Source organism: Serinus canaria, chromosome 3, assembly GCF_022539315.1.
Source record: "Serinus canaria isolate serCan28SL12 chromosome 3, serCan2020, whole genome shotgun sequence".
Taxonomy (NCBI): Eukaryota; Metazoa; Chordata; class Aves; order Passeriformes; family Fringillidae; genus Serinus; species Serinus canaria.
The window spans coordinates 13,431,196-13,457,048 of record NC_066316.1 but is presented as its reverse complement, the minus strand read 5'-3'; the positions used below and the strand labels follow the sequence as shown (position 1 = coordinate 13,457,048).

The 25,853-nt window shown below is 48.2% G+C and overlaps 3 protein-coding genes across 4 annotated transcripts in view; 2 read left to right on the top strand and 1 right to left on the bottom strand.

Annotated features, from left to right (window-relative positions):
- LOC103821325 (serine/arginine-rich splicing factor 7) overlaps positions 1–25,853 on the top strand; it is a 1,055,603-nt gene that overhangs the window by 305,610 nt on the left and 724,140 nt on the right. The gene's annotated exons all lie outside the window — the stretch shown is intronic.
- LOC127059480 (uncharacterized) lies at positions 898–7,422 on the top strand. Its single transcript, XM_050973230.1, has 2 exons — positions 898–1,559; positions 4,164–7,422. Exon 2 carries the CDS (start codon positions 4,293–4,295, stop codon positions 7,077–7,079), a length of 2,787 nt encoding a protein of 928 aa, XP_050829187.1. The 5' UTR covers positions 898–1,559; positions 4,164–4,292; the 3' UTR covers positions 7,080–7,422.
- The window catches only part of LOC127059375 (TOG array regulator of axonemal microtubules protein 2-like), a 30,850-nt gene continuing 22,107 nt past the window's right edge, over positions 17,111–25,853 (bottom strand). The window contains exons 10-13 of the mRNA XM_050972171.1: positions 21,225–21,429; positions 19,840–20,056; positions 18,741–18,827; positions 17,111–17,346 (exon numbers count right to left, since the gene is read on the bottom strand). Of these exons, the coding sequence (XP_050828128.1) occupies positions 17,111–17,346; positions 18,741–18,827; positions 19,840–20,056; positions 21,225–21,429 (745 nt within the window). The remainder of the gene's footprint in view (positions 17,347–18,740; positions 18,828–19,839; positions 20,057–21,224; positions 21,430–25,853) is intronic.

The following is a 25,853-nucleotide window of genomic DNA, read 5'->3' as shown; positions in this document are numbered from 1 at the left end:
TTGGAAGCAGTCTGCGGGAAGCTATCGGGAGGATCCAGAAAGGGTGGCGCGGGTGGTAAAAATGATAATTAGAACACAAAACCCGGACTGGAATGATTTGCAGGTGTTGTTAGACACTTTAATGGACTCCACAGAAAAGGAGATGGTTTTAAAAGCAGCAAAGGAGAGAGCTAGAGAGGCTATAAGGTTGCAATTAGCAGAAGGAACCGTGAATGATTTAGTGCCGAGTGAAGATCCGGGATGGGATCCAAATACAAGCGGGGGTATGGGTGCAATTAAAGAATACCAAGAATTGTTGCTGGAAGGAATCAGAACTGGTATGCCTAAGACGTTGAACTGGTCTAAACTGTATTCGGTGAGACAGGATAAAAGTGAGTCCCCATCAGCATTCTTGGAAAGATTAAAGGAAACTGCCAGAAAATATACTAATTTAGAAGTGGAGGATGAGCCAGGGAAGCTACAGCTCGCATTAATATTTATGGGGCAATCTCAGGATGATATCCGAAAGAAATTACAGAAATTAGAGGGAGAGGATACCCGCAACTTGGATAAAATGCTGGAGGTAGCCTGGAAGGTATATAATAATAGGGAAAAAGAGACTGCCAAGAAGCAGCAGGCAGGGATTCTGGTGGTAATCCAGCAAGCTGGAAACAGAGGGAGAGGCAGAGGTGGATCTATGCGGGGCCGAGGAATGGGTCGCGGTAGGGGAGGATTTCAAAACACTGGGGGACGGGGACAAATTCTGGGACCTAACCAGTGTGCCTTTTGTCATCAGATAGGCCATTGGAAGAACAAATGTCCAATGAGGAACGGGATGAACGGGGTGGGAGTGAACAGCAGTATGGTAAATAATAATCCAGTGGGCTATCCGATGACTCTAGGAGATGTCGCTCAAGCTATGGTCTTGGGAAATTATCAGAATCAGAGCTGACTAGAACAGGATTTGAAGGTTAGGTTAGAGATCGAAGGGAAAGAGCAGGAATTTACTGTAGATACTGGGGCTACTTATTCGGTTTTAAATAAACGATTGGGACCAATCAGTGACACTACAGTACAAGTAGTAGGAGCAATGGGCCAGTTGGAAGAAAGGCCGTTCCTACAGCCATTAAATTTGAGATTTGGGGGGAAGGAATTAGATCATCAATTTTTATATATGCCCAATTGCCCTAAGTCACTATTTGGGAGGGATTTGCTATCTCTTTTGAACATGAAAATTCTGTTTGAAGATGGAAGAGTTAAAGTAGAAGTTCCTGAAGAAGAAATAGCCAAATTATTCGTGATTAGAGAAGTTGAACCCACCCCTATCCCTGAGGAGGTAGAACAGGCTGTGGTACCATGGGTATGGGAAACGGGAGTCCCGGGGAAGTCTAAAGCTGCTCAACCAGTAATAGTAGAGTTAAAAGAAGGGGTACAACCTGTAAGGATAAAACAGTATCCTATTAAACTTGAAGCCAAAGAAGGGGTTGCTCCTCTCATAGCACAATTTCTAACACAAGGAATACTGGAAGAATGTGAATCAGAATACAACACCCCCATTTTTCCCGTAAAGAAACCTAATGGTAAGTATAGATTGGTACAGGATTTACGGGCAATTAATAACATTGTTAAGGATATTCACCCAGTGGTTGCAAATCCATATACTTTGTTAACATCTGTGTCTGAAAAGTTTAAATGGTTTACTGTAATTGATTTGAAGGATGCATTCTTCTGCATTCCCCTGGCATTGCAAAGTAGGAAATATTTCGCCTTCGAATGGGAAAGCCCAGACACCGGTCGCAAGAAGCAACTCACCTGGACGAGATTACCCCAAGGCTACAAGAACAGTCCGACGATATTTGGGAATCAGTTGGCAAAAGAATTGGAAGAATGGAAGATGACTGAGGTAAGAGACTCGCCGTTCTCATACGTGATTTTACAGTATGTCGATGATATCTTTCTAGCCACAGAAGAGAAAGAACTGTGTTTAAAACTCACCATAGCATTGCTGAATATGCTGGGCCAGGCTGGATATCGAGTATCAAAAGAAAAAGCACAGCTGATAAAGGAAAGTGTGATTTACCTGGGTTGTGAAATCATTCAGGGTCAGAGACGGTTGGGAATCAACCGAGTGGAGGCCATTTGTGCCATCCCGCTCCCGAGAAGTCACCAAGAATTAAGATCTTTCTTGGGGATGGTAGGATGGTGTCGATTGTGGATTCCAAATTTCGGGTTACTAGCGAAACCATTGTATGAGGCCCTGAAGGAACCACAGCTGAACTGGGACAGGTCAAGGAAGAATGCTTTCCAAAACTTAAAACAAGCCCTGAAGGAGGCCCCGGCTTTAGGGCTCCCGGATTTGAGCAAGGACTTTCAGTTGTATGTAAATGAAAGACAAAAGCTGGCTCTGGGAGTACTAACCCAACGGATTGGGTCATGGAAACGCCCGGTGGGATACTTCTCGAAGCAGCTGGACACTGTCAGTGCTGGTTGGCCGTCATGCTTGCGGGCAGTTACGGCCACGGTGATCCTCATTCAAGAAGCCAGAAAATTGACGATGGGCAAGAAAATGGAGGTATTTGTACCCCATATGGTACTGGCTGTTTTGGAACAAAAGGGGGGTCACTGGTTATCATCTAGCCGAATGCTGCAGTACCAAGCAATATTGAGAGAGCAGGATGATGTAGAATTGAAAATAACTAATCATATTAATCCAGCAGAATTTCTCCGCAGTGAACAGGAGGAGGGAGAATTGGCGCATGATTGTGTGGAGGTCATCGAGCAGGTATACGCTAGTCGGATAGATCTTAAAGACACACCGATGGAAGATCCAGACTGGGAACTGTTCACGGACGGATCAAGTTACGTGGAGAATGGTACCAGGTATGCAGGGTATGCCGTGGTAACTGTTCATACGATTGTAGAGGCAAAAGCTTTACCTCCTGGTACCTCAGCCCAGAGGGCAGAAATAATTGGGCTTACACGAGCCCTAGTCCTCAGTACTGGAACAAAAGTAAATATTTGGACTGACTCTAAATATGCCTTCGGGGTAATCCATGTACATGGGGCATTGTGGAAGGAGAGAGGACTACTCAGTTCACAGGGAACATCTATCAAGTACAAAGAAGAAATCTTAGCTTTGCTGGAAGCAGTACACAGACCGAAAAAGGTTGCGGTAATGCATGTGAGAGGACATCGAAAGGAGGAAGGAAAAATTTACCAAGGAAATGATTTGGCTGATGTGACAGCTCGAAAGGTGGCTCGAGAGGTATGGACTCAGATGGCATTGATACCAGTCAAGGTAAGCCCAGTAAATCCCTACCTAAACCAGGCACCTAAATATTCAATAGACGATGAGAAGTTGGCAATGTTATTGAATGCACAAAAGAACATGACTGGATGGTATGTAACAACAACGGGACAGGTCGTGGTACCAGCAAAAATAATGAAAGTCATCTTGGAAACAGAACATAACAAATGCCATTGGGGTGCAGAGATGCTCGTAAAATTCTTAAGGAGAGAAATAGTTTCAAACCAGATGTTAACACTTGCAAAACGGGTGAATGCAATGTGCCCAGTCTGTTTGAAAAATAACCCATTGTCAGGAAACAAATTCAACTAGGGAAACTGCAGGTAGGACCGGAACCGGGAGACTATTGGCAAGTAGATTTTTCTGAGTTACCAAAAGCACAAAATTTCAAGTACATGATAGTGTATGTCTGTACCTTTTCAGGATGGCCAGAAGCTTACCCCTGTAGGACAAATCAGGCTAAGGAAGTGGTTAGGACACTGCTTAAAGAAATCATTCCCAGGTTCGGGGTACCTCTAGGGTTGTCGTCGGATAGAGGTCCACATTTTATAGCTGGGATTGTGCAAACAGTAGCTAGGATGTTGGACATATCCTGGGACTTGCATACACCTTGGCGACCTCAATCAAGTGGTCAGGTTGAAAGAATGAATCAAACACTGAAAGGGCAAATCAAGAAAATTTGCCAGGAAGCTAAAATGCAATGGCCGCAAGCATTACCATTAGCTTTGTTGCGAATCAGGATAAAGCCCAGGGAGAGGTTGGGGGTAAGTCCTTATGAGATTCTATATGGGAAACCTTATCATGCTACCGTACTAAAGGGAGATCTACATGTACAAGGGGACCAAGTGATATTTAATTATGTAATGTCACTAAACAGAACTCTCAACAGCCTACGGGGAGCCCTGCAGTGGAACCGACCCCTACCACTGGAGAATCCAGTCCATGACATCCAACCTGGTGACCGAGTGTATGTGAAAAATTGGTTCACGGATCCACTGAAGGAAACATGGGATGGCCCCTACCAAGTGATCCTGACGACCTACACAGCAATAAAGGTGGCGGGAATCGACACCTGGATCCACTACACTCGAGTCAAGAAAATTCCAACACAATGGGAGACTCAGATGGTCTCCCCGACGCGAATGATATTTCGCGCAAAGCCGCATTCTTAATCATTCTGTTACTGGTGATGATGAAATTGATACCTACTCAAGGTTTTGTGGTTGTCACTGTTTCAGAACCTGTTGTTGGAATCATGGAAGGGATGGATGTGAATTTGACCTGTGCTATTGCCAATGACCAGAAAGCTGAAGCCCGAGATTTACGAGTATTCTGGAAACAAGGAGCTGGGTACCCCAAGGCAAGTTTTACTACTATTTGGGATAGGGATGCACAAAAAGGGAATACCACACTACAATTGAAGCAAGTAACTGGAGAAGATATGGAGGTTTATATGTGTATAGTGCAAATTAGACGTAGTTTTGACTATAAGAAAATTAAATTGAGGGTGGTATCTTGGAGATTACGGGAAGGAACTATTTCTCAGGAATCAGTGTCAGTCAGGCCAACATCCGCTATCCAAGACATGTGGGACGGTCCCCCGTTAAAGCTTAATTGCCCATTCACTCTAACAGAGGCATGCAAACAAGAAGTGAAAGTTAAGTGGTGGAAAGAACAACAACAAATGTGGGAACGAATTGACCAGGGAGTGAGTTGGTGGAAATTATGGGACAAAGGAATTGGGTGGCTAAATATCTCAGATCCTAAACAAGGCATAGACGAAGGGCGGTATCTGTGTCTAGTTACATGTGGAATAGATGCAGACTATGGCATTCGATCATCAATAGCTAGGGCACATTTGGGGGAAAGGATCAAGGCAACACATGGAATTTTTCGAGCAGTGCAAGGCATGGCAGTTATCTTAGTCTGTAAGGTAGAGAAAGATGTACAGTTTATCGAATATGGATGGTGGTTTGGGGGAAACAATATTCGGGACAAAGAAGGAAAATATCGCAAGGAGAAACGATCAGATCAAACTATAGTCCTTATAATTAGGGACGTACAGCCGGAGGACGAGGGATATTATTGGTGCTGGATTAGCAAAGACTCCTGGTGGGGACATTCAAGAACGATAGTCTCACTAACTCGAGGGCAACCGAGAAGAGTAAGAGAAATTAATATTACCACTCAAAATGAGCAAAAACAAGAGAACCTGATAGTGGGACTGATCAGAGATTTTGGTACAGTACAAAATGTCTCACAAATTACGGCATGCCTGCCACTCCCCCAGGCCGCTGGAGAGCCTATCCAATGGGGAGTGGTTCCGGTCCCAATGCCCCCAACAATACAAGAAAACATTACGGTCATGTGTCAGGTAGAAAACGTAGAGAAGGAGGTAGTAGAAATTAAGGAAGGTTATTCCCCTTTGTGGAAATATTCGTCAATCTGGGATTGTCGGGAAAAAGGAGGCAGATACGAACCAAAACCGGGACTGTATGGAGGATTAGGAAATTATGGTTGGTGTTTTAAGAAACAGGAACAACAAATTAAGAAAAAACAATTATCTCGGGAAATACGGTGTCAAAATATGACACAAGAACAACCTTTATGGGACCACTGGGAAGCTATATGGGGTCCAAGTTTACTGGAACACTATAGTTATATCGGGCCTGTTGATTGGTGTGTACGGTGGACAGGAAGTAAAAACCAATCACATGCAGAAGTATCAGAGATAAATACCTCTACTAGGGAGAAGGTGATAGCGAAAGAGAACTGGAATTGTACAGAAGTTTATACATGCGATACTCCAGGGGATCAAATTAGCCTAGTGCCAGTAAGGGTCCTTTTGAAATGGGGATGTGAATGTAGGAAATACAATCACACAATACCCGGTAAACCCCTTATGAACGGATTTTATGGAAGGGTCTCCTGTAGGACGACTACACTCAGAAGTCCGGGAAATTTAGTATGGGTAATGGGACATGGACAATGGACTACTCATCTCCCTTTGGACGGACCAGTGACACAAGTAACTTTAGGGGTGCCAACGTTATGCCCTTTGTGGAAACAGTCTAAGTTAAAAGCATCAGGGACTAGGAAAAAGAGAGAAATTGATGATTTGAATTTGTTAGGAGATGAAGACCAATGGCATGAACCAGACAGCGGAGTGAAATTTGGATGGGCACTAGAATCATTATTTGCACCAGTAGCCACATATAGAAACAGAGAAATGTTGTTTAAGTTACTGGGACAAACAGAGAGATTGGCATTAGCAACTAGGAGAGGATTCAAAGATTTGAACCTACAATTGCAGGCTACTTCTCGTATGACACTCCAAAATAGAATGGCTCTAGACATGCTGCTATTGAAAGAACATGGAGTTTGTGGGTATTTAAATAAAAGAATTGATCACTGCTGCATCCATATCCCAAATGTAACGGTAGAAGTAGAAAAAGACATCTCTCAACTAGAAATAGTCGAATCTGGAACAAAAGAAATCGAAAAGGAGGCCCAGCACAATTGGATAGGAGCCTTGTTAGATTCAATGGGGCTTCAGGTTTCTGGTTGGGTATCGTCAATGTTGCAATATGTGTTGCTGTTTATAATTGTACTAATAGTTGCTTGGATAGCATATAGATGTGTTCTAGGAATAATAACCAAAGAAACAAGACGAACCCGAAGATTGGTGAAAGCAATAGGAAGAAACCACGGATTTGGAGTTCCCCCGCCCAAATACGAAGAGGTGGCCCTTCCTAGAAGAACTGAAGCTAGAAGAACTGAAGCTGAAGGTTGAGCATCCTTGCAGAAGATCTGAAGAATGCTCAAAAGGGGGGACTTGTTGCAGAAGTTCGAAAATTATTGAAAAATGTATTTTAGTTAATAGATAGATGTCTAGATTAGTGAAACAATATGATAGTTAGCATGAGTAGCAGTAGTTATGCTAAGGCCGCAGTAGGCCCGGTAAACTCTAAGTGAACTTTAGTGCATGGTAGATCGAGAGAAAATATTATCTAGGGAATGTACCTAACATTATCTATGGAATGTACCTTTTGGCTAAGTAACAAATGTCATGATGTACCTAATAAATCTCAGTATACCTCTAAAGATGCTTAGCGATGCACATAGATCAGATGAAGCAATCATGTTAAGAAAAGTATATAAACCCTGTATATTTTGTCGCAAGATGGGGCTCTGACTTTGGACGAAAGTCCTCAGGCTCCCGGGCCCTAATAAAGCACCGCATAAAACAACTCCGGTTGTTTTGTGTTTTCTTCGGATCGGGCAACAAGATCATCAAGAATTCTGTTGGCAAGAAAAAGACAAAAGACTTCTGCCTCCCAATTTAAGCTGTCCTGGATTTCTGCAGCCCCTTGTGAAAGCTGCTGTAGGCAGAGTGTTTGGAGTTGTTTTTGAGGCTTTATGAGAGATATGTGGAACAGTCTGCTGGGCTCTCCTGGCAGAAAACTGTTTGTCCAAGCCCAGGGACATCGTGCTGGCAGAAGCGGAGCGGCCCCGCTCCCAGCCCGAGAGTCTGTGAGCTGAGCCCCACCAGGGAGAAAAGGCACCGAGGGGCTCCAGCCCAGCTGCTTCACCTGCCGTGCCACTCCATGGGGCTCTGCCATTGGGAGAAAGTCCATGCCGGACAAGCCACTGAAATTTCATCTGCTGCTGGAACTACTCCGTGATAGCTCCTGCTCTTCCTGAGGGAGAACCTGGGGCCATCTTGGAACACCTGTCCTGGGGGATTTTCCTCTGGCACTTTGGGTCTTTGTTCCAGTGGGGGGAGGGTGAGGTCTGACAGTTTGATATCTAGGAGTTACTGGCCTTTTTTCTTGCTTTTCAGGCATTCTGTTAATGAACTGTTGGGTTTTTTCCCACTTTTATCGATTAGTATTCATTTCCTATTGCTGGAAAGGGATTTTTGGAACACTTTCGAAGAGACGACTTATTGCAGAGTGTCCTGTTTTGTCTCAGACTGTGTGAGAGAGATGGCTTCACACAGGAGCATCCCCACAGCTGCTGAGGGGAAGGCACAGAGGGAGACAAGCCCAGTATTTCTCAGGGAAATTCCTTGACACCAAACCAACCTGAGTCATCAAACAGCACACCTGACATTTCCAGACATGGGCCAAAGGGGAAACCTCTCAGTGTGTTTGGTCCAGGCCCGGTTATGCTCAAGGCAAAGGTGTGTCAGGGCACTTGGCTCCTTCTCTCCTCATTGTGTCCGGCACGCACAGGAGCCCAGAGCTCCTGCAGAAACCATCGCAGCACTCAGTGGGAGCAACTTGTGTCCAGTGCTCACACAGAGCTGTGGTGTCCAGCACCACAACTCATTGGAATGAGGAACTGTTCCAGCCCTCTTGGAAGGAGCTAAGGAGCTCTGGCCTTCAGATCAGCTCCTTCCCAGCTCTTGATTTGCTGCCCTGGGAGAGCTGCTGCTTGTGGCAACACTTGTTTCACAGCTGACAGCCCTGCTCTGCTGGCCAGCAGCCATTGCAGGAGCTTGTGCTGGTGACATTGAACCTTTCAGATCTTCCTAAGGAAAGATCAGGACACAACTTGTCAAAAGAGCATTGCCTGGACGATGCCTTTGACATTAACTCTTTCCTCTGTGCTCCGTGTGACACAAAGTAAATATTTAAGGAACCAAGTTTGGTGCTCCAGAAATTCCTCAAATCAGTGATTTAAACTGTAACAGAACACGATTTGGGATGTGTAATCTCACTTTAATTCATTGAGCAGAAAGCTACAGGAGCACAGCTTGTGAGCTGTGTGTCTAACCTAAGTGACCTTGCCACCAAGAACTGAGAAAAGCGGGAGAGACGGAATCAGCAGCACAAGGACCTGCATTGTGATTCTCCCGCAGCCCTGAGGACAGGGCCCACTTCCTCTGGGCCATGGCTTTTTACCCTACATCAAAACTCCTGCTTCAGACTGTGGTGGCAAATCCCCACTGACCTTGTCAGTGATACGGTGATAAGCTTTGACACTTTTGCTTGTTTCCAGGTCTTGTTTGAAATTGACTTTCATACAATTGCTCTTTGTTTTTCCCAGGAAGATTACACCTGGTGCCAGGATCAGACAGGGAAGGACCTGCAATGTCCGTGGAGTGCATCCAGTGCCAGCGCTACCCTGGGGTGCCACAGTCTGCGGGCACATCCCCTTTAAGAAGGACGAGGACCTCATGTGGGATCAGCTCCTCTCCTGGCAGCAGGTCTCCAGACGTGGGTACCCGGCTCCACAGCTCGGCTGGCAGAAGGGCTTCGGGCTGGCAGCAGCAGGCACACGGGCATCCCGCTCTTGCCGCTGCTGAGGAGGTTGCTGTGCTGTGCTGAAGCGGAGGAGCTGGAATGTGGAATGCCACACTGCTCTCCTCTAAAATCAGAGAATGGGTCGGGAGGTTTGGGCTCTGAGCACAGCCAGCAGCCTGGCCTGGGCACAGGCCATGGTGTGACAGGGGGGACAGGAGCCTCCTGTGACTGACCGTGGCTCTCTGGTTTCTCTCCCCAGGCTGCCAGCACCTCGTGCCATGGAAAGGGCAACATTCAGCCTGCCGGTCTGGGAGGGCTGGAGGGTGGAGGTGTTCATTTGCTGTCCAAAATAAATTGTTATATTGTCATTGTCATCATCGGAGCATTTCTTTCATTGTTTTCCAAGCTTTTGGCCTCCTTTCCTTCAGGGTAATCTTTTTGTGTTCCTTCTCAGCCACTTGATGGCAATTGGCAGGAGCGGTTAATTTAGAGGAAAAATTCACCAACAGCTCGTCTTGTCAACTGCAGCAGCCCTTTCAAGAACCCTGAGCTTTCAGCAAGCTCCATGTGTGCCTTGCAAAAGGGAGTAGTTTGCAGGGATGGGGTTGTTGCCTTGCTGCAAAAGCTGGGAGGAAACCCAAACAGGCAAAATGCCATTTTGGCTCAACCCCTGCCCAGATTCTTCATCTTTTCCCTCTGCTCCAAGATAGACAGGCAGGGCTGGATTCCAGCAAGGTTTAAGTTCTTGGTGCTCCCTGGCATCCAAGGGATCCAGTAAACTCCTGTATGCAGTGACTGCAGTACGGCTCCTGAAGGAAAAAAGGAAATGTTGCGAGATGGGACATCCTTCTTGTCTCCTCTGTTTTCCCAGGAGCTCCTGGGAAAGAGAAATGCCCACATGGGCTTGATCTGACTCCTTCCCAGACAGCCCTTCCCTCACTCCTGGGATTTCATTGGCTCCACAGGCTTCACTCCGTCGCTCAACTCAGAGGAGCCCAGGTGGGGGAAAACGCTGCCTGGCATGGGGCTGTTTGATCATTGTCTCATCTTGATTCTATTTGCCCCTCTCTCCCCCCAGCCAAAGAGACCAAAGGATCCCCCACAAGCTGACGGTACCGCACCAGATCCTGGGCACATTCCCTCCTCCAGTCCTGCGTGGCCTCTGGAAGGTTCCGGAGCCCTCCCTGTGTGCGGGACAGCTGCTGCAGCGCCGCTGCGCCTGCGACCAGCAGTGCCCAAGGAGCAGCTGCGCAAGTGTAGAGTCTGAAGCAGAATCCCCAGCACACACAAATGAGAACTGGGATTTCAGGGGCTGGCAGGAGAAACCATCTCCTTGCTGCCCTTCTTAGCCATGGCCACGCTGAGGCATTGGAAGAATTGTCCCTGCCCGGGAAGCTCTCACGTAGAAGATAGGAGCAAAAGCCACGTGTTTCTGAGGTGCCAGCTGCCAGTGCCTCAGGTTTTCCTTCCAATTTCTAAGAGCTTTTGACTCTTTCAACACGTTCTGTGAGTCCCTGTGAGCGAGTAAGCATCACAAACCCTCTCCCTCAAAGCCTTGAGGTACTGCCAAAGCAGAACTTGTTCATGCTCTTTTCTCCTGCTGATTTTATAATCTCATCCAGACTCTGAAAGCAAACCCGTGCTGTAGACAAAAGATTGACCATGGAATCCCAGGGCACTTTCTGGGTGTGAAAAATGAGTACTTTATGATTGGCTTTTCGCAAATATTAAAATGAATATTATATGTGTTGTGTTAGAAAGTTATGCTGTATTAATTTTCTTAAGTAGTGTGTTAAATATGGTTTTAGGTCATAACATAAAGTTAAAACAGAAACTATGCTATGTAGGATGCTTTTTTACCTAAAGAAAGGACTTGCAATGAGATAGCAGACACAGGACACTTAAATCTTTCAGAGAAAGATAATTTATTGCCCCATTATCAGAAGAAACTAACTTCTTCCTGCCTCTTTCAGCCATAATGATGCCATTAGAAATATGAGGAAGAAGTTGACAAGGACCAGACAGAATCCTTTGTTTGAATGGAATTTATGCATCATGTATGAAGTGTATGAATATGCAACCGGCTATTGTTTTTAAGGGTTAATCCTCTGTTAACTTGTGTTGTTTTTCGGGCTTATGTTGCCCAGAAAAATGTACCCGGACATCCACAAGTCTTTCTTTCTATTGTCTCATATTGTCCTAATCCCAATTGTCCAAATTTTTATAATTCTAATTATATCAATATTTTCATAGCCATTTTAATACTACTGAACTTTTAAAATTTTAAAAACAGGCGATTGGCGTTTTTCACAAGGCTGTGTGTTTTTATCTGCTTTCCCATGGCCTTTGGGTGTGCACGGTGAGGCCGAGGCCCGGGGCCTTCAAGGTGGCGCCGGGCAGCCCCCGGGGCCGCGGCGAGGGCCGGCACTGAGGGGCAGCACAGGGTGCATTTCCCCGAGCGAGCGGGCAGGGAAAGGCGTCCTGGGCAGAAGGGCAGGCAGAAAGGCCCCGGCTCTCTCTCTGCAGGGCGGGCGGCCCATCGCCGATCACTGCTCCCGGAGCCGCCGTCAGGGCCGCGTCTCCTCCACACCGCTGAGGCCGCACCGGCAGCGCAGCGTCCGGCTCTGCTGGGCTCCCCGGCACGGACGGCAAGGACGTGGACACGCTGCAGCAGGTGCCGAGGAGGGACACCGAGGGGATGTCAGGGCTGGAGCATCTCTTTCCTGCAAGGAAAGGCTGAGACAGCTCGGCTTCTTCAGCCTGGAAAAGAGACATAGGCTTAGGCTTGTCCCAGCTGTGGCCTTCCAGTACCTGAGGTCAACCTACAAGAAAGCTGGGCAGGGACTTTGTAGGAGGGCAGGAAGGGACAGGGCAAGGGAGAATGGAACCAAATGGATAGACAGTAGGTTTAGATGAGGGATTCAGAAAAAAGACTCTCCTGCAACAGGTTGCCCTGAGAAGGTGTGGATGTGCCATCCCTGACAGTGTTCAAGGCCAGGCTGGATGGAGCTATAGACAAGATGGCCTGGTGCAGGGGGTCCCCAGCTACAGCAGGGGGCTTGCAATGTTTTTCAGGTCCCTTCCAATCCAAACCATGCCACGATTCCATGATTCTGGGATACTTTCCCTCCTCATCCTCTGACAGAAAAAGAAACTTGGCTCAAATTCCCAATTGCAGACCATGTCTTTTGCCAGCCTGCAACTGTTTCAAGAGAGGATGCAAAGACATGACATTACTGACACAATTTCCCTTTTCTACCTGAAAATTAAATGCTCCACTCCTGTCCACTCTCACAGAACTGTCACGAGAGGCAATTCTTCCCCACGAAATGCTTCGTCTCACCCAAAGACGAAAGAAGCCATAAGCCAACACTCATCCTTATTGCTACGTTGCTTTATTTGGTTACTTCTGTAATAGGAATTTGGGTTTTTATTCGTTGGTTTCTTTACTTCGTTCCTCGGGACGCGCGGCGGCTCCGTTGGGTTCGCGGAGGCAACGGACGAACGGCCGCGAGCTCCGGCGGCTCCGCAGCAGCGGCAGCGGCAGCGCTTCTCTCGATCGGTTTCCCTCTCGACTTTCCACTCGCTCTCCTTCCTTTTCTCCGTCTAACCGGAGAAACTACCGTCCCGTCCCGTCCGTGTTCCGCCTTTCCCAGCCAGGCTCATGCCGCGTCCCGCAAGGCGCCCGTGGGTGCTTCGGCCCCCTGCCCGACCCTGCCCGGTACGCCGCGGTCTCGCCTCCGCCAGGCTCCCTCCGGACCGGCTGTGGCGCCTCTGCAAGAGTCTCTGCAAGTGTTCCTCCCTCTGCTCGTGCTGGGGCAGCACCATCCTCTAGCTCCGCAGGGCGCGGGCTCTGGCCCGGCCTCAGCCCCGAACGAAGCCCCTCCAGCGGCTCCGGCCGCAGCCACGCTGCTGCCTCCCGGCTCCCGCTCCGTCCCCGGGAGCTCCCCCGGTCCGAGCTCGCCACTCGTCAGTTCGGCCCCCGGCCCCGATCTGCCGATGCCGGGGACGGCTGGATAAACAGCAGCGGCCGGGGCGTTCGGGTGCCCTGGGCAGAATGGCGAGAGCGCGGTGCCGTCCGCACGGGCGGGGCTGCCGGGCGGGGCTGAGGCGAGGCCCGGCAGGGTCGGAGCCAGGCCGCTGCGAGGGGAGCGGGCGTGGAGTGAGCGTGGGCGAGCAGAGTCCCGGACTGGGCAATGGCGAGCAGCGCTGGGGCCGGGCAGGGGGTGGGAGGGCGCCGCGCAGCATCGGCCCCGCTGACGGCATCGCGGTCCCCCCGCAGCACAAGAGCGCCCTTGTGCCCCTGGAGCTGGCGCTGCTGGGGGTGGTGTCGTGCCCTGGCTTCCGCGGCGTCGTGCGGCTCCTGGACCGGTTCGAGCTGCCCGACGACTTCGCGCTGCTCATGGAGCGTCCGGAGCGCTGTCAGGAGCTCTGGTACTTCCTGGGCGAGCGGGAGCTCCTGACGGAGCTCGTGGCGCGGGGGCTGTTCGGCCGGGTGCTGGATGCCGTGCGGCACTGCAGCAGCCGCAGCGTCCTGCACCGCGACATCAGGGCCGAGAACGTCCTCGTCGACCTGGCCACCGGCGAGGCGAAGCTCTTTGACTTCGGGTGTGGCACGATCCTCCAGGACACGTTCCACACCCGGATGTCAGGTGCGCCCAAAGCCGGGGCTCAGCCGGGCAGCGGAGGTTCCCCCCTTTGCTGGCAGAGGGGGAAGAGGGACGGAGGGAGGGAGGGAGGGAGGGAGGGAAGGAAGGAAATCCTTCAGCCGGCTGCAGCCAAGCTGCTTTTCGGCGGGGCAGGGGCTGGCTGTTGTGGAACGGGAGCTGGCTGGCAGGGAGGGAGGGAGCAGCATCGGCCTGATGAGCTGCACCCGTGTCCCATAGGAAGGCCGGAGTACAGCCCACCAGAGTGGATCGCCTTCGGCTGCTACCATGGCCTGCCAGCCACCATCTGATTCCTGGGCATCCTGCTGTATGACCTGGTCTGCAGGCACCTTCCTTTTCACAGTGATGAGGACATCATCTGGGGCCTGCTCTTCTTCCCAGACTAGGTGTCTCAAGGTGAGGATGCACCTTCTCACAAATGGTGGCTCTTTTCTGCGGAAAACAAAATTCAGCCCCCCAGTGTTTCAAGTTCGGGTCAGAGGTGGTGTCTGGAGCTCCAAGAGCACCCAGAGTCCTAGTTACTGGACTATGATGTTGATGTTGGCGATATTTAGAGGCTTCCTATATACATGTACTCACAAAAGCTTTGCCTCCCATCCAGAGGATCTCTCCTTCCTCTGAGACCCATGTACAACAGAGCAGGAGAATGGGAAAAATGACACCAGCTATGATGATGACAGGAAGAAAAAACAGGAGTTGAATTCAGAGGCAAAAGGACATGAAGTAAGGAGACCAAGCTAAGTCCTGTGTGGTAGAATTTCAGTTTATACACAGAGCTGTAAGAATTTTTCCTGTGGTGTGGGCCCAGGGAAGCACCTGAACCAAGGAAGAGCTCAGCTGGACACTGAGCTTCAGGCTGTGTCCAGAGGGAAGGGATGGGAGGTGGCCATGGAAAGAGCAGCCCAGAGCCCAGGCACACGATTGCCTTTGCAGCAGGGCCAGGACCTGCAGTTGTTTTGGGTTTGCTGTGGGGTGCAGGAGGAGGCAGATGAACAACAGCTTTGATAGACAGAATGTACAATCAAAGGCTTGGCTACTTGATTTCAGCCTTGCAGAGAAAAGGCCCAGTGTATCCCTGAGAGGAAGTGTCGAGCCTTGCAGTGAACTTTGAACAGGTCCTGATTTGGCTCTTTAGCTGGGCCAGAAATGATGGGATACTAAGGATCGGTGTGAATCTACTCCTGCTGCCTCCTCCCCCCTTCCTGGCAATGGAATGGGGGCCCTGGAATGACTTGGACAAGCAGAGAGCTTGCAGAGAGCAGCAGGGCAGGGAGCTCTGCTGAACTTCCTCAGTGCCAGTGAGCCTGAGATGATGGATGTGTGGGAGCTGGAGAGCAGTGAGCATGGTGATAGCTCAGCAGCATCTGGGCTCAAAGGCTGCTGGGGAACTGGAGGAGGGAAGGGCAGCAGCAGAAGGAATGAGGGGTTGAGAAAAGCAGGTTTTGACATCCTGCAGAATGGCTTTGTGAGGCCATGGCTGGAGATCAGCACTGGCTGTGAGGCACCTTAGGGGCAGGGAGAGAACAGTGATCTAAACCCACTGCCATGCCATCCAAAAGGCCAGTGGAGGCAGTGGCACCCCAGAACATCTTGATATCAAATATGGGGATGCCAGCTGGGAATGCAGCCACACTTGCAGGGGAGTGACCATGAGGTGAGCATAGAATGCATCTAGGTAGAAAACTTTTGGCTACACAGGATCTTTTGGATCAAGTTTCTCCCAAACATATCAATGGTGGCCCCGTTGTAATGCCAAGTAACAAAGAGCAGCACAAATGACACAAAGAAAACACGGCAAAAGAAGAAAAGGAGAGGCTCAGTGAGGAAAAGACGTGCTGAGACACTGACACATCAAGTGAGCTGCACTCCCATGACCTCTAGGCTAGCAGGTCCTGGTGTCACAGTCTTCTTTGGTTTATTTAAATTTTATTTATATTTTGGAATTTTAAAAACTTCAAAATAAAATACATATAATTAAAATATGTCATCAAAATTTAAAGTTACAATCAAACGACATTTATTTAAAACTATATCTAAATATCAGAACATATGTACAATGGTAACTATGAAGCTTGAAACATAAATCCTATTCTTGAAACACTCTTCGGTCAGTTGGCGGCCTCTTTCTGATCTTGGAGGAAAGACAGCTCTTCTGGACTGCAGGCAAGGGCTTGGATGGAAAAGGAACATTAGAAACTACAGACAATTCTTCTTGGTAAGACTTTATCCAGTCAGGCCTACAAAGTGGAGACACAAATTTTAACAGGGATGGCAATGCCAACCGAAAACATAGCATCTGAAGCTCCCTATTTTGTGGGACATGTTTCCTGGAAGCTTCTAAAGAGCTGCACAGGGAAACATGCTCCTGCTGGAAAGACTTGAGGCAGGCCAGGAAGAAAACCCTGCCACACTTGCCCAGAGCTAGCACATGAACAGCCTGGCCTCTGGGCTGCCCTGGGACAGCAGGGAGCCCAGAGCCCTGTGCTCCCCAGGAATGGCTCAGCTGCACATGCACAACCCTGCTCCTCTCCCTGCCCCACAGCTGAGCAGCCCTACAGCTCTACAGGGCACTGGCAGCAGCACAGCTCCTTGTAGGGGGCACATGCAGGGCACAACTGTTCCCTGGCAATGAGCACAGCATCTCTGGGCTGCCACAGGACCTTTCCTCCCAACAGAGAGCAGCCCAGCTCTCACCTTACTACTGTGTGATCATCCTTGGTCTTCACCTTGTCCTCAGTCTTGAGTTCCTTCAGGCCCCCCATGCCATAATTAGGAAGGGTGATGGAGAGAGCGGGGGCAGATGCACACCCTTCCTTAGTCTTTGGTCATTTTTGGCACAGCTAAAAAGTCCCATCCGGAGGTGTCCAACTCAGAGCTTGGTCAGCTTTCTGGAGAACAATAAACCTTCACCAGCCCAAAAGGCTGGAGAGGTTTTCCTGCACGTGTGGGGGCTTGCTCTCAGCACACCTAATCAGCTGGGTGCCCATCACCTCGCAGAGGGCACAGGCAAGCTTGGTGACCACAGCGCAGACGTTGGCGCTTCGCACAGGCAGCGCCTTGTTCTCCAGGCAGGACCAGAGCACGGGCAGGGCGTAGCGCTGGACCACTTCAGGGCTCCTGGCATAAACCCATTCCACAAGATCTGCCGGGACAGAGACACAGCTCCTTACCCACCAGCCTCAATGCAAACAAGGATCTACCTCTGGTTTTGCTTCTTGGAAGCCTCTCTGGCCAAGATCAGTGAAATAGCACACAGAGCCCCATGACCCAGAAACGGGCAATGCAGCTGATCAGCCTTGAAACAGAGCCACCAACCCCTCAGGACTAATTTCTCCAACCAGAGCCTTGTACCTGTAGCAGACTTTGTACCTCTACTAAATTATTTCACAATTTGGTTCTGCATGAACAATGAATGAAACATCAAATTGCCTTTTATTCCCATTAAGAAGTTGTCTAAACCCACACACCATAAGATTTGGAAATGCACCCTAGAGAGGCAGTTGAGAGATTTCTAATAAAAGGGATGATTCCATTTTTGTAACTTTGATGTCAAGGGCCAAAAGTCTCATCTGGCTCTTCCCTTTGCTCCATGGCACACAGCCAAGGGCAGTATTAGAACACGCTTCAAAACTCCAGCCCACCAGAGATGCGTGCTGCTTGACAGCTGGATGAGAAACATCAGTGACTAGCTGGTGTCTTTGGCAGAATGCTTTTGTGGCTTCCAACAAAGAGCTCTTTCAAACCTCAGGGTGTCTTAGAGAATTACCCAGAACCCATTGCCCTGGCATTTGAGCATCTCCACATTTTATTGGCATTTCCCTTCCCAATGTTAATGGCTTTTTTTCTTACAATGTGCACTGAAATAGGGGCATAGAGAGAGAGAGAAGGCTACACAGGGGACTGAAATTTAGCCAGAACACAAGTGTTTTCTCACATTGTCTCTGGAATCTGCTCTCTGCTCATTTTCTGAAATGAACTATATCAAACACAGACAAAAATTTACTACCAACAGGCTCCTTGCATGGCAGATTTGGCTGAGTGGTCAAAATCTAAAATGCTCAGGAGACCAGTCTTATATTTTGATCAGGCAAAATGTTATGTAGTAGCCATTTACTGAACTGTGGGGGAAGAGACTTCATTTTCTCTATGCTGGTAATCCACCAGCAGTCATCAACATTGAAATAGCTCCTGAAAGTACCCAAACCAATTCTGCTAAGCAGGAAAAGGGTTCTGGCACCCATTTTAAAATGGGACTTCATTTGAGTTTAAATGCAGTTCAAGACATTGGTCACTATGGAACTTGAGAAGAGCCCCAGTGAGAGCTCAGCCCCGAGGCCGAGCTCTGCCTCCATCTCAGATGCTGCACAGCCCTGCAACAGCCAGGGAAAGCCTGCCAAATACACCTGCCTTGGCTATTGGGCAGGAGGGACAAGCTCAGCACCTCCTGATATGGAGGAGCTACTCTGCTGTCTGTTCACAGGCATTCCCTGTAAATACTCCCTCAGAGACCTCTTGGCTTAGAAGGGGAGGCCATACCTGTGATACGCTCCGTGACCTCCAGCAGAGCTTGGCCACTCAGTTGGCTCCATTGGTGGCTGAGCTCTTTCATCAGTGATACTTCATCTACAAGTAAAACACACGTCTCTGCTCACTCTTCTGAGGGCATAGGAGAAAGGACAGTGGGGTGGGAAAGGGCAGGGGCAACCCCATTTTATACAATAAAGTCAATTTCTGCTGATTTTTGAATTATTTTCTTCTTTCCTTCCAGCCTACTTGGAAAAGTTTAAATTCCAAAAGAAAAGCTCTCCTTTCACATTTGTAAATCCAAAGTTGTCTGCTGTCCCAGGAGCCATGTTAAAACATTTCACATCAGGGCCCTCAAGAGTTCAGTCCCATGGAAGCAGTGAAAGGGTTTTGCATCCCAGAGCACAAAGGAAGAAGCCCATACTTGGGACACAGAAAGGCACTGACTCAGGCAGTTTGTGAGTTCCAGAGCAGCTGAGGTGGAGAAAGTGGAAACTTCCCCTGATGACCTGCCTCTTCAACACTCCATTTTTCAGGCATATTCCCCCAGTGTGGCATTTTCAGAGCTGACATAAATCTGTGTGGCAAAGGAATTTACAGCAGCCCTTGCCTAGGCAGGTATTTGCTATTGCCATCTTGCTCCATGCCAAACAACATGTGGAAGAAGGCATCATTGACAGCTGGATTTAGACCTGTTTGTTCTAAAGAAATGAACTTGGTGAATCATCAGTTCCCCCTTGACAAAAGAAGACAAAGAAGAAAGGTGGGAAATAGGCAGCAAATGCCTCTTAAGTGGAGCCTTCCAGGTGGCTGCTTTGCAGAAGCTCTGATGGGCCGGTGTCCCTTCATGCCAACAGCAAAGCTTTTCATTTGGGAAGTCAGACGGGGCCCAAGCAAACTCCAAAACCCCTTTGCCTCTGAATTGCAGGAAAGCTGTAGTCCAGGACTTTCTCTTCAGACCAGCAGCACAGAGCCAAGGGCTTCTGGGACTGTTGGGAAGTGCTGCTGCACATTCCACAGACAACAACAGCTCCCAAGGCACTCAGCGCTCTCTTGTGTGGGAGAGACAGAGACACAGCTGAGGAGAGTCCATGCCAGGGCTCAGCCTTACCCAAATGAACAACACATCTGTCCAATGCGTTCACAGCTGCAGCATGAACCCCGGGATCCTTTGAGTTCAGGTTCTTTGTTATTCCCTCCACCAAACGGACCATCACCGGGTTCAGGGCATCTTCCAGGAGTCCTGTCATTTCTGCCAGCACCTCCAGCGCCTTCTGCTTCACTTTCTTGTGGGTGTCATTTATTCTCAGGACAAAATAATCTAAAATCTGTGAAGAGAACAAACAACATGAAAGCTGGATTAAAATTACCTTGTTTGAAGAGGGAATGAAGCACTCAGCAATATAAAAGATGAAAGTGATCCTTTCTGTCAGGTCAGCCCTTGCTTGCACAATTTCACCTGTTTTCCTGTGGGCCACTCACTGGAATGGTTGTGCAGCCTGATGCTGCTGGAAAGATTTTCTCATGTTTTTAAGAGCTTTGGTTGGGGCCAGAATAGCTCCTATGGTTTCTCTCCACCTACAAATCATTAAATCAATTCCATTTATAAATTCAAATAGCTACCTTTGCTTTCAAAGTGTGGAAGCAGATATTTACCATGCCCATTTTTCCATAAAGTTGCCTCAAGTACTGAGGCCAGTTATGATTTTGGCAAAACTATGGCTGGAGGAGATCTAAGTTTCCTTTTGTCTGTCTCAGAACCTGTGTCTGGAGAAGGACAGGCCTCTGGTCAACTCTTCCAGGATCCAGACCATTTCTCTAACTAACAGGTGGACTTCTGAAATGTAATGTGCTCTACAGCTCTCATTAGGGCAGGTTCAGTCCCTTGACAGCCACGCTATCTGGCACCATTTTCTGGAAAAAAGGGAAAAAAAGCAGCTACTGGGAGGAGAAAGGATAGATCTGTCCTTAGCTGTTTTCCTCCTTTTCCAAAGAGAAAAAAAGGACCCTGCAAGAAGGATGAGCACTGTCTTTATGGTGGAATAGGGATGAGGAATAGGGATGAGGATGGAAATGAATAGTCAAGAGTTGTGCCTGTGCAAGACACGATGGAGTTACTGAAGTATTCTTCAAAAAAACCTGGGTTTAAACCAACTCAGTCTGATACTTTTCTTCCCCATGCAAACCCCTCTTGGGTCTAGAGAAAACCTGCCATGCTTTCAGTGGCCAGATTCCCTTCACCCAACCGGGAGTAGGAGACAGCAGCAGCTACACCAGCAGAAAATTCTGCCATCATCTGATCAACAGCAGCAATGGGCACCTGCCAGACAAATACACTTGTCCTGAAGTCTGGACCTGAATTAAATCTGTCTGGGTAAGAGGGACCAGCCTGTCCCAAACACCCAGGATGTAGTGCCAAGACACACTGAATTAACCTTATTTCTACAGCTTGGGAAAGGAGCTAAATGAAAGGAGCAATGAAGATAAGCTACATACTTGGAAAATGTTACTGGAGATCAGCTGGGGGCTGGTTTTGCACAGATCTAGGAGGAGTGCCACTCCTTCCATCCGTGCCTGAAACCGCTTGGCTTCCAGGAGATGGTAAAGCTTCTGGAGTGACTCCATTCCTTCCACAGCTGCAGGTAACGTGACCTGGGCTTTTGGACGGTGGAGGAGGCATCGGTCAGAGGTAGATTTCACCCTGGAAAACAAAGCCAAATTAGGACCTGTTGGTGGTAATATGCCTTCAGTTAATTTTGAGCCAAACATCTTGAGGAGCTTTCCTAATGATGTGATTTCAACCTAGAAAATCATGAAGCTCTGAAGGACAACATGGACCATGACAATCATTATGGGAGACAATCTGCAAGTGACATTCTCATCACTGCTAACTCAGGAAAACCAAGGATGAGATGCATCTGATCTATCTTCAGATGCCTTCCCAGGCACACATTGCTTTGTAGGGAGACACTACTTCCAAGTTTAAATGCCTGCTCATATGGGACGTGTGTGCCTTACTATAAGGAAACTCATCACTCTGGAGAAGTGTCTCTACACCAGGCATGACAATCTAGAAAAGTAGCTCAGATGCATCTGAACAGATGAACAGGGGCATAGCTGAAGGATCCAGAAAATCAGGAGACAGAGATAGAAACAGAAGCCAGACATGCCAGAACTACACTCCCATTTTGTTTGCTTCCCTAGAGACTAGATGCACAGCTTAAGAATTCCACTGGGAATAATCCTCTTGGATCAACCTGTCTCTTCCATGAGCATGGGAAGATGCTAGCCATGCTACTGAGGCATGTGGTCACTTCCTGCCACTGCTGAGCAGGACAGAGCTAAAGAAATCCCCTCTGTTATCAGAGGAGGACAGGTACAAGTAGCTCTGCCACTGGCATGAAGAGACAGCAAGGACTAAATTTGTGTCTTAAATGCTGATTGCAGCACAGGGGGAAATCAACCAAACATGCTGTCCAACAAGCAAACTCTATGAAGGACAGGGATACCAAGACCAAAAAGTCCACGTTGAAACACCTGTTGACCAAAGTTGCTCAGGAATTGACTTGCTCCTACTACTCAAAACTTTGTACTGTTTCAGGGTAAGAAAACCATGAATCAGCCAGGCCAAACCACATGGATGGGAACTGCTTGTTTGGGGAATGGCATCTTGCTTCTAGACAGGCACTTCTCTTTAAAACACCGGTCTGAAAAGACTCCACTTGGATTAAAAAAAAAAACCAAAAACAAAAAAACTAGTTGAATTTACTTGTCTTGGCCCTAGGAGAGGGCCAAGTCTCAGAGACTTGGCCCACTCCTAGCCTCTACCACACTGCCCTTGTCACTGCACTGGATCATCTGAGCTGCAACCAATGGGTGTCTTTTTGTCACCCAATTTTTGTGGAAAACCCTGCAGAGAAGTTGTGTTCAACACAATGCAGAAGTTGACATTTTTTATCCTAGAGCATTTGTAGGGAAAGGAAACAATCTCTGGCACTGGTCATCTCCAGCAGAAAGATTTGCCTGAGGAAGAAGAGGAATGTAAAGCTTGTCATGTGCTTGGTCACATCTGACAGAAGTGCTCAATACCGTTTGCTAGAAGGCAATGTGGCCTGGGGCTCCTTTAAGCCATCCTTCCTCTCCTTCACCGGCTCCTTGACACATGGGCGTTCACCCTTCTGGTTTTCCATCCCCTACAAAGATAGAAGAAACCCCATGGATCTTCCGAATATAAAATAGGAAATTCCCTGCTTAAAACACAAGTTAGAACCAGGATCACTGCTACCAAGGTTTAGGGAAACATTTCCTAACTTACAGAAATAAACAGACCAGAGATTCAGTGATGTCAACTCTTGGTTTGCAATAGCCCAAGGCAGGTTATGGGTGCTACCACACTGAGCAGCAGTCTAAATTCCCAAATTCATTAGTCTTGGGCATAAATGGGAATAATGCAAACTGATAGGCACTGAGAGGTCTTAAAGGAAGCAGCAGAAGAAATTGGACTCTTTGGCAGTTGGCCCATTGTGTTGAAAGTTGATTTGGTTCAACCCTCACTCTCCCTGTGCCTGCAGAAAGGTGCAATCCTTTATAAAATGTCAATAAAAAGCAATAAAATCCCCCCCAAAAAAGCACAAGATTTCCCACTGGATGCTGCTGAATTCACCAAGCTTCCTCCAGCTCCACAGGGCTTGACAGCAGAGCCGTATTCCCAAAAGAGAGACAGCAATTGTAGTAACTAGGATTGACTTGGACATCTTTTGTATATTTGGAATTTTTTCTTGGTACTACTACTTCTGGTGACTTTTGCAATGACTCTGTTATCTACTTTTCTCACTTAATTGCTTTCCTGGGGGCAGAGTAAGGAGAGTGTGGTGGGGGCTTTCACTTAAATGTAAAACCATTTTCTCCTCTTTCCCTCTCCTCTCGGTAATTGATATTTAAAATCTTCAAATCCCCACTTTTCCCTTAATAATATCAGTTCCTCTGTGGCCTGCAGATGAATAGGCTGAGGATTTACAGCTCATTCCCAGGAGCAAAATGATTTAGCAGGAGAGGAATGAGATAAAGACACATTGGGTATGTTTGATCTTGTATTAGCAGTGGCAGTACTTGCATAATGGAAACATTCCTCCTGCCAGGCACTTACTTTCCTCCTAATTCTTGTCAGGATATCTTCCAGGTCATGGGTGGAAAGAGATTGTTCCAGGAGCATTTTAAATTTTTGGTTATTCAGCAACATCTTCACCATCTCCTGTCCATAATGCCTGAGGAAGGATGGAAGGAAGTGAGGAAGAGAGAGAGGGAGGCAGGAAGGAAACAAAAGAACAGTGAACCAAGGAAGAGTGTTAACAGAAGAGGCTGATACCTTAAACACATCAGGTGTAATCCTTGCATGAGAAGGCACTACCTACTCAGCAAAGAGGAAGATTTACCTCACTTGACACTGCACAGTGCTGCAGCTGAACACAAGAGGCAAGAGAAGAATGTGGGGCAAGAGAAAAATACCATTCCTCTCTGAAACTGGGGGTGTTCCCAGGGAACAAGCAAAACACATCTGCTTTGTTGTCAGAGCCTGTTAGCAGTGTCCTGCTGCCATTGCACAGTAATTTACCTTTCTTTGACTGGCAGGGAAGCCAGGAGAAAACTACCTCATCCTTGCTTTTGATTATTCTATACTCTATGTATGCACAGGTGCAGCTAGTTGCTCTGGTGTTCTTGGCAGCTTTTAATGGGAATTTCATTATCAAAGTAAGGGGATTTTGGTGGTTTGGGTTAATTTTGCCACTAGGAAAACTCGGTTTTCTTCAAGAAGAAATTTGAAGGTCACTGAGGCACAGATAACAGCATTGTAGAAATCTGCAGAAAGGGTTTAGAAAGACTGAATACATTGGCTAAAGATCCCTGAAATATTTCTAGAAAACTTGTCATGAGAAACAGATGTTTGGGATCCTTCAGTGATGAACCTTAGCCAACACTTTGGTTTTCTCTTGTGCACTTAAGGCCAACCAAAACTGTTGGACTGGCTAATCTGAGCGCTCTTTTGATCTCAGTAAAGAATTCTTCAAGTCACAGCAAGTTGGCAATGCTCCTTCTTGTTGGCCAACCTCAGGTTACCCAGTACAGTCATTTCCCCAGGCAACCCAGAGCAGTGGTCACAGCACCAAGCCTGAGAGAGCTCAAGAAATGTTTGGACAATGCTCTCAGGCACATGGAGTGACTCTTGGGCTGTCCGGCACCCGGCCAGGAGCTGGACTTGATGACCCTGATAGGCTCCTTCCAACTCATCATATTCCATGATTCTATGACCCCTAGCCACACAGAGAAGTCCCTTATTATTTCCTTTAGTTTCCACTCTTTTGTGGTTTTGCCTTTAAAGCCAAACACAAAACGGTTTTCCTCCTGTCGTGGTTTGAGAGGAAATGAGGGATTTTTTTTGGGTTGGTGTGGTCACGCCAGTTGGTGTTCAGATTTTAATATTGGCACCTGGTTTGTCCACTGAGGGCATGGATACGCCTCTGAGAACACAGGGGGTTAAAAGCTGTGAACTCCCAGGAGAAACTCTCTTTGGGTTCCGGTCTTAGAGGAGAACAGACCTTCCCCTGCCCGGCTCCGAGCTGGGTGGGGCGAGGAGGGGAGCCATGCAGCCGGAGGGAGGTAGGCCAGGCCTGGGCCGAAAGGTGGAGGAGCCCTGCACTGCGAGGCTTCGGGCAGCCATCCGCCATTCCCCCACCCCGGGAGAGAGAGAGAGAGAGAGAGAGAGCAGCTGTGCCTGGGATAGCACGGCTGGCATGAGAGAGAAGGGGGGGGTGCCCAGCAGGGCAGCCAGCCGTGGGAGTTCATGAACCAAACCAGCAGAGCCTGGGATTTTTAACCCTTCTTGAGATGATGAAAACCTTGCAAATGCTGATTCTTCCTGAAGTGGATGAGATAGAGTGAGATAGCAAGAAAATGGGCAAGTGAAAGACATTGAGAGAAGTTGAGAAGAATCCTAGGTGAGAGGAGATGATGGAGTGGCCTTTGGCTGGACTTTTTCTTGAATGGCCATGGCAGAACCCTTGAGTTCCTGTGACACAGACACTGCATTCTAGGGGGAGGCAGGAGAGTTCAGTGATGTGAAAGTATGTG